The sequence below is a fragment of the Myotis brandtii genome, unplaced genomic scaffold (assembly GCF_000412655.1).
Source record: "Myotis brandtii unplaced genomic scaffold, ASM41265v1 scaffold959, whole genome shotgun sequence".
Lineage (NCBI taxonomy): Eukaryota > Metazoa > Chordata > Mammalia > Chiroptera > Vespertilionidae > Myotis > Myotis brandtii.
The window spans coordinates 98,862-106,962 of NW_005371966.1; the positions used below are offsets into that span (position 1 = coordinate 98,862).

Here is an 8,101-nt window from a genome sequence, read left to right on the forward strand (position 1 = left end):
TTCTCTGGGGAGGATTAAAAACATAAAAATTCCCACTTGAAGCTCCAGCCCCCAAAACCTGGCCCACAGGGAGGGGGCTGAGGTGGGCTCACTCCTCACACCTCCCTTCCCACCTGGAAGCCCTGACCAAGTTCCGCCTGCTTCCCTGCCAGGGACGTGATGCAGAACCACCTGCTGCAGATGCTGTGTCTGGTGGCCATGGAGAAGCCGGCCTCCACGGACTCGGACGACGTCCGCAATGAGAAGGTGGGTGGAGGCACACCCTCCCAGTCCTCGCTGCCAGCTCTGATGAAGGTGTGCCCTGGGCTGGGAATCAGAAGACCAAGATGTCATGTTGCAGGACTAACAGTGACTGCTGTGTGACCAAGGGCTGACCTGTTGCCTAAGACTTAGCTTCTCCTTCAGAAAAAATGAGGGTTTTCTGGGGGCTCTGGGTTCATGTGGCTCATGCTATGCTCCATCTTTTTTTTTTTTAATACATTTTTATTGATTTCAGAAAGGAAGGGAGGGGGAGAGAGAGATAGAAGCATCAACGATGAGAAAGAATCATCGATTGGCTGCCTCCTGCATAGCCCACACTGGGGAGCAAGCCCATAACCCAGGCACATACCCTGACTGGGAATCAAACCATGACCTCCTGGTTCATAGGTCAACGCTCAACCACTGAGCCACACTGGCTGGGCTAGCTCCATCTTTTTACTCAAGGGACCCCTCTCTCACTGCCTCTATCCCAGGTCAAGGTGTTGAAATGCATCTCAGAGGCGCAGTTGAAAAATGTGGTGTTGGGCCAGTACGTGGGCAATCCCAAGGGGGAGGGCGAGGCCACCAAAGGGTACCTGGACGACCCCACGGTACCCCGGGGATCCACCACTGCCACCTTCGCAGCTGTTGTCCTCTATGTGGAAAATGAGAGGTGGGATGGTGAGTAACACGTCCCCGCCTGGTGGGCAGGCTGGCAGCCCTCACAGAGCGCTTCTCCCCGGGGTCTGACCACTCAGGGACAGGGGACGCCAGAAGGGAAAGGGCCAACAGGGTGGGACCCGGCCGCCTCCTACACAGGGCCATGCACACACCCTGTCGCACACCCGCTCCCTGTCACACACACGGCACCTGCCTGGGCTGCGGCAGAGCCAGCCCTGAGGCAGCCTTGCTCCCGCCCAGGGGTGCCCTTCATCCTGCGCTGCGGCAAAGCCCTGAACGAGCGCAAGGCCGAGGTGCGCCTGCAGTTCCGCGACGTGGCCGGCGACATCTTCCAGCAGCAGTGCAAGCGCAACGAGCTGGTGATCCGCGTGCAGCCCAACGAGGCCGTGTACACCAAGATGATGACCAAGAAGCCCGGCATGTTCTTCAACCCCGAGGAGTCCGAGCTGGACCTCACCTACGGCAACAGATACAAGAACGTGAAGCTCCCCGATGCCTATGAGCGCCTCATCCTGGACGTGTTCTGTGGGAACCAGATGCATTTTGTGCGCAGCGACGAGCTCCGGCAGGCCTGGCGGGTCTTCACGCCGCTGCTGCACCAGATCGAGCGCGAGAAGCCGCAGCCCATCCCCTACGTTTACGGCAGCCGAGGTCCAGCGGAAGCAGATGAGCCAGATGCACTTTGTGCGCAGGTGAGGGGGTTCCCGTGCTCCTGTGTGCCAGGGGGCTGGGCTCCAGGCGGTGGGCACAGCCTGCACCCGCCCTTTCCCCCACGTCCCCTCAAAGACACACGTGTATCCCCTCAGTGACGAGCTGCGGGAGGCCTGGCGAATCTTCACGCCGCTGCTGCACCAGATCGAGCGCGAGAAGCCGCAACCCATCCCCTACGTTTACGGCAGGTGAGGAGCGGACAGGGCGGGGGCGATGGAAGGGGACCCTAGAGCTTGGGGGGACACTCATGTCTCCCCTCTGCCCATCTCTCTCAGCCGAGGTCCAGCGGAAGCAGATGAGCTGATGAAGCGAGTGGGCTTCCAGTATGAGGGCACTTACAAGTGGGTGAACCCCCACAAGCTCTGAGCCCTGGGCCCCTCCCCACCCCCTGTTGGTTTCTGCCCTTCCCACCTCCCCACCGCCTGACCCCACATCGGGAGGACTTCGGGACCATAGGCCTCAGCTTCACATTCCCGGCCTCGGGCCCAGCTACATTCCTCAACCACCGACACTCCCGCTGTGACCATCCCTGGCCACCACTGGCCCCGCCTGAGCCAGCCTCTGTCTACGGGACTGAGCCCGAACGGAAGGAAGAAGAATGGCCCTTCCGTTTGTCCCAGGCTCCTCCTAGGACAGGAGTCAGGGACGAGGGGGAAGATCAGTGGGTGGGCCTCACTGGGCCAGTGGCCGGCCGACCCCTCCGCTGGCTGTGGGCAGGCTCCTCAGAGCCCGGGGAAGGGCGCCAGCGTGGCCATATCAGCCTCAGGGCCACTCTACATTCCTCATCACCCGCTGGAGGGGACTCCATGCTGCCCAGCAGTCGCCCATGTTTTGGGCCCCCTGACCGTCCCTGTGCCCTGCCAGGCCAACTCTGCACTCCATGGCCCACCCCCATAGGTGCCCCTCTTGCTACTAGAAAAGCAGAAGCAGCTGGTGGGATGCCCCACCTCCGCCCTTCCCATTAAATCCACGAACACACCTGTCCCCTGGCTGTTTCCTTTCTGCCTCCTGTGACCACAAGGCCAGTCCACCTGGTGGGGGTCTCTGGCTCCCTGCCTTTCTCGGGACCCAGCCCTCACCCGCCCCCTGTCAGCCACTTCCCTCTACTGGCTGGTCCAGGAACCTGAGTGTGCTTCACCTCTGCCCCCTGTGTCCCATCGTGACCCCTTCCTGCATCCCAGCACCCCCAGAGTCCCCCTCACCTCTGTGCCTTCACCCTGTCCCACTCCACAGGACACAAGGATAGAGCGAGTCCTTTCCACCTGAATGCTTCCATGAGCGTGCTGCCCACACGGACCTGCACCCTGAGTGTTCCTGCCCGGCCAGGTCACTGCAGGGACTCCATGAGGGCCGTTGGCACATTGCCAGTCCGTGGAAGTAAGAAGGATTTAGGAAGGAAAGGCAGCAAGGCTTGTGACTAACATCGGAGGCCAAGAGGGAGGAGGTAGTCCAGGGAGGCGCCACAGCCTGGCCACTCTGAGGCAGACAGCTGGGGTCCTGAGGTCATGGAGGCTCCGCTTGTGTTTGTTCCCCAGGGCCACCGTAACAAGCATGCACTGGGGGCTTATAACTTATTTATCCCGTCACAGTCCTGGAGGCCAAAAGTCTGAAATCTAGTAGTGGGCAAGGCTGCACTGCCTCCAAGCTAGGGGAGGGACCTTCCTTGTCTCTTCCAGCTTCTGCTGGTGGCGAGCATTCCTCGGCTTGTAGGCACATCCTTGTCTGCCTTCATCTTCATGTAGCCCTCTCGCTGTGTGTATCTCTCTCCTGTTTTCTTAAACTTACCTTGACTACCTCTGCAGACACACTATTTTCAAATAAGGTGGCATTCCAAAGTTCCAGGGAGACACGGATTTGGGGGGCACACTGTTCAACCCAGTATGCTCAGAACAAAGGCAGCACCCCTTGTGTGGCTGTCTCCCCTCCTCCCCAGCTCCTAAGCTGAGCACTGGAAAGATGGCAGGAACCAACACTGTGGTCCCTGCATTCATAGGCCTGGGTTCCTTTAGGTGCAGCCAACCAGAAACAAAAGGAACAGATAAAATGATCAGATGGCCCTGGCCGGTGGTGCTCAATGGTTAGATCATTGGCTCTATTCCCGGTCAAGGGCACATACCTAGGTTGCAGGTTTGATCCTGTGTCTCACATCAATGTTTCTCTCCCTGCCCCCTCCCTTCCACTCTAAAAAAATCCATGGAAAAAATGTCCTCCAGTGAGGATTAGCAACGACAAAATGATCAGATGGTGGGTAGTACATTTTCTGGAGGGAAGAAACCAGCAACCCAGAAAATGACCAGGGGAGGAAAGCTCCAGTCCCAGGGAGGTGAGAACACGTCCTGAGGCCCTGCCACTGACAGGGCTAGGGTTCCGGGATGGGGAAGGCCCTCAAGCTGTTAGCAAGAACATGACCACCACAAAACCTCCAGCTTGGCCTGTGCTCCCTCTGTCCCCCACCCCTGCTTGGGAAGCAATTGCCTGGGGCTCTTTCCTCCCACCATCCTTGGTCTGCCATTGAAAGCCAACTTCTTACTCCTGCACAGTCCCCCTGGGCTGGGATGGCAGCAGTTGGGAGTCCCGTGCAGTTTGACAGGTGGAGCGCCAGGTAGGAGGGATGAGCTGAGGCTCTGCTTAGGTCTCTGCAGAAGCAATATATAGAGGAAGAAATTCACATTGTGGATCAGCCTATTGCCATCCCACAAGCAAGGATGGCGCGTCACCCCACACGTACACAGCATATACAAACCATCTCTGGGCACCATTCTTTCTCTCCCCATCTCCTCCATCTCACCATGGGAGGCGGCACCTCCAGAATGTGGGAGGAGGGAGAGAAGTTCACCTGGACCCCATTGAATAGGGAAAGGGGCTTTATGGGACAGGGACAGGTCACAGACCCTTAAGTAAGGTGGCTTTTCAAAGCTGAGTGTGGACCGTTAGGTCCACGCAGAGCACCTGAGAAGGCTCCATGTGGACAAGATTGGAGGCCAGGCTTTGGCCAGGGGCCATGACCTTGGTCCTCACCCCTGTGCCCTGGAAAAGGGGCAATGGGCCATCCTAGGGACTCAGGCTCCCTGTAACCCTTTGGCTCCGGTATGGCTACAGAGGGTATTACCCTTGACTCTGAGGTGCAGTCACGTGGCCGCGATGGGGGTAGAGGAGGCTTTGCAAAAGGCCCAGGATGGCACAAAGAGCAGTGAACCCCCAGATGGTGACCTGAATGGTGCAGAGCCAATCCCTGAAGACGCAGCCACGCCTTCCCCCTGCTTACCACCAGAGGGCGCTGTCAACCCTGCCGGCTCGCGGAAAATCCCCACCCGCCCTGGCCTGCACTCCTGAAACCCAAATCCTCAAAATACAGACCTGAGGACATCAAAGCCTTGGGGGCAAAAGCAGATAAGCAAAGGTGCAGGGGCCCTTCCTAACCCCGCGGGGGTCTTCATGCTCAGAGCCCTTTCACAGAGCCCCCCAAAAAACTTTACAGACTTTAAGGGGCCTGGCAGATCTGTGTGCTAGGGGTAGTCCTTCCCAGGGGAAGGTGCTGGCATGGCATCACCGGGGGGACCCCTCCAAGAAGTGTGGGAGGATCCGAGTAGGGGCAGCAGCAGGGGCCATGGAGGGGGGGGGGCAGCTCCTCCCAGGCCCCCAGCACATAATGACCGTGTGTGAGCAGGGAGGAGGGACTGCAGCGACCTCCCCATCTGATCCTGCTCTGGGTGTATCCGCTATGACATGGATCTGGGTGCTACACTGGGGCATAGATGGGAGGACCCTGGGGAGGACACCCAAGTGTCACCTGACCTCTGGGTGCCTATGAGGGAGAAATAGGTGAAAGTGCTGATGGGGACAGCCAGCTGTCATGTCAGCTCTGGGAGCCTGCAATGGGGAAGAGGCATGAGGTCCCCGGTAGAGACATTTCAGCTGTTACCTCCGGTCCGGGTACCTACAATGAGGCACAAGCATGAGGGTTCAGGTGAAGACAGTCACTTGTCACTTCATCTCTGGGTCAATACATTCCGACACAGACCTTAGGGCCTCACTGAACTGAGTCAAATGTCACCTCAGCTCTGGAGCCCTCCAATGTGGAACAGAGGTGACAGACCTGGTGAGGAGAGGCGTCTGACATACCTGTGTGCTTACACTGGGACAGATGTGACAGCTCTCGGGTGAGGAAAGACACCTGTCACCTCAGCTCTGGGTGGCGACATTGGTGCTGAGGTACACGGCTTGCAACTGGCACCGAATCTGTACACTGGGACCAAGCAGAAGGGCCATGTGAGGACAACCAACAGCTCCCTCAGCTCTGGTACCTAAACTGGGTTCGAGGCATGGCATTGATTGGGTCCAGGTTTTGACATTCAACTAACATTTAACTTCTAGATGCCTAGACTATAGCGGGCTTAAGGGCTCATGAATGGAGTCACCTTTCACATCAGGTTTTTGTGGGTGGGGGCGTTCTTTAATTGAGAGAGAGGGAGGGAGGGAGGGGTGAGGAAACAGATTGTTATTCCACCCATTTAGGCACTCATTGGTTGCTTCTTGTATGTGGCCTAACTGAAGATTGAACCCACAGCATTGGCATACTGGGATGGCCCTGTAACCAACTGAGCTACCCAGCCAGGGCTCACATCAGCTCTTTTTTATGTGTTCTTTAAAAAAAAAAAACACACACACACAAAACATTTTTTTTTATCTCAGAGAGGGAGGAGAGATAGAAACATCAATGATGAGAGAGAATCATTGATCAGCTGCCTCCTGCACGCCCCCCACTGAGGATCCAGCCCCTAACCCAGGCATGTGCCCTGATCAGGAATCGAACTGTGACCCTCTGGTTCATGGGTAGATGCTCAACCACTGAGCCACACCAGCTGGGCTCACATCAGCTCTTGATGCCTAACCTGTGGTAGAGGCATGAGGGACAGATGAGGGTATTCAGTGTTACCTCAGATCTGAGTCCCTACCCTGAGGCACAGCATGAGGACCCAAGACACAACACAAGTCAGTGATGAGAGCTACACTGGGGCAGACATAAGGGCGCTCAAATGTCACCTCAGCTCTATGTAGCTACACAAGTCAGAGATATGAGGGCCCAGATGACAGCATCAACAGAAAGCCCAGATACTCATATTTACGCCAGAAAGGAGAATGGAGGGACTAGGTAGAGACATAAGGGCCCAATGGGACCCCCAACTATCAGTTCACACTGGGTGCTCACACATGAGGGTCCGGGTGGAGACAGTCAAAGTCAATTGAGGGACAGTCAACACAGCAGAGGGGAATGAGGGACAATTGAGGTGATTCGACTGTCACTTCAGCTTCGGGTGCCAAATCTGGGGCAGAGGCAGGAGGTACCTGCACTGAAGCAGAAGCACACGAGCACACATGACTGTCATCAACTGACAATGGAACCATCGGTGTCCACACTGAGAGAGGGAAAGAGGGGTCTGTTGATCCCCTACTGGGGATCGAGCCCACAGCTCAGGCATGTGCCCTTGACTGGAATCGAACCTGGGACCCTTCAGTCTGCAGGCTGATGCTCTATCCACTGAACCAAATCAGCTAGGGCTACCTTGATCTTGTTAGGGAGAAAGAAAGAGGGTGTTGTGTATGCCAGTGTAGAAGCTACTGGATTCTAACCAGAGATCTGGCACTGCCTAGCTGTATAAGCTTTCTCTGCATTTTGGAATGTCAGCTTCCCGTAGTGAAGTCATGGGGTCAAAGGGCACGGATGTTTCTGTGGTTCCCATGCCACCCTGCTGCCCTCCAGAAGGAGTCCCGCTGACAGGGGTGGGTCCAGCTCTCCCAGTGCAGTGGGTGATCAGGTGCACTGGGTGGTGTCAGGGACTCCCTCCTGAGAGAGGCTAGCGGAGCAGGTATTCTCCCCTCCCATCATCAGAACGACATGGAAGACGGGGTGAACGCGCTGCCATCTAGAAATCAGACTGCGAGGAAAGGCATCAGAAGGCTGAGCCTCCTAGTCTCTGGTTCGTCGCATTCTGGTGTTTTCTCCTGCATCTTCTTCTGTACCTCCGTGTTTCTAAAAGGCACATATATCCACTTTAAAACAATTTCTAATTACGCTCCCAGATCCATCCGCCTCTCTCTAGGCCTCAGAAATCCGACCGGAGGGCGCTGGCGTAACCCCAGCACTCTAAGCCTGGGAAGCTGGAATCTCCCTGCGAACTGGCCTCCAACCGGAGACTTCTGGGGAGGGGCATAGGTGGACAGGGGCGGGGCCGGATAGGGCTCCTCCCATTTGGCGACCAGTCAGCTCTTCCCAAGCACACGTCAGAGGCGGCCGGGCCGTTCTCACCCCGCTGCTGGAGCAAATGGAGGAGGAGGCCTGTAGGCGGGGCTTCTCCGGCCAGGGGCGGGGCCTCCGCTGCTTTCCACTCCCACCCCCCCACCAGGCTGCGGAGCGGCAAAGCCCTCGCCCCAGGCGAGGGTGGTGCCTGGAGGCTGTGGCCCCGCCCCG

General features: G+C 57.3%; 1 protein-coding gene across 6 annotated transcripts in view; it reads left to right on the forward strand.

Moving 5' to 3' along the window:
- The window catches only part of G6PD (glucose-6-phosphate dehydrogenase), a 15,768-nt gene extending 13,152 nt beyond the window's left edge, over window positions 1–2,616 (forward strand). For 4 of the 6 annotated variants that reach the window (XM_014533251.1, XM_014533250.1, XM_005886093.2 and 1 more), the window contains exons 8-11: window positions 153–246; window positions 735–921; window positions 1,162–1,572; window positions 1,913–1,998. In XM_014533251.1, coding sequence (XP_014388737.1) covers window positions 153–246; window positions 735–921; window positions 1,162–1,572; window positions 1,913–1,998 — 778 coding nt within the window. Of the gene's footprint in view, window positions 1–152; window positions 247–734; window positions 922–1,161; window positions 1,573–1,912 lie in introns of all 6 variants that reach the window. The other 2 variants (XM_014533253.1, XM_005886094.2) reach the window with 1 other exon arrangement.
- Window positions 2,617–8,101: the final 5,485 nt, after the last annotated feature.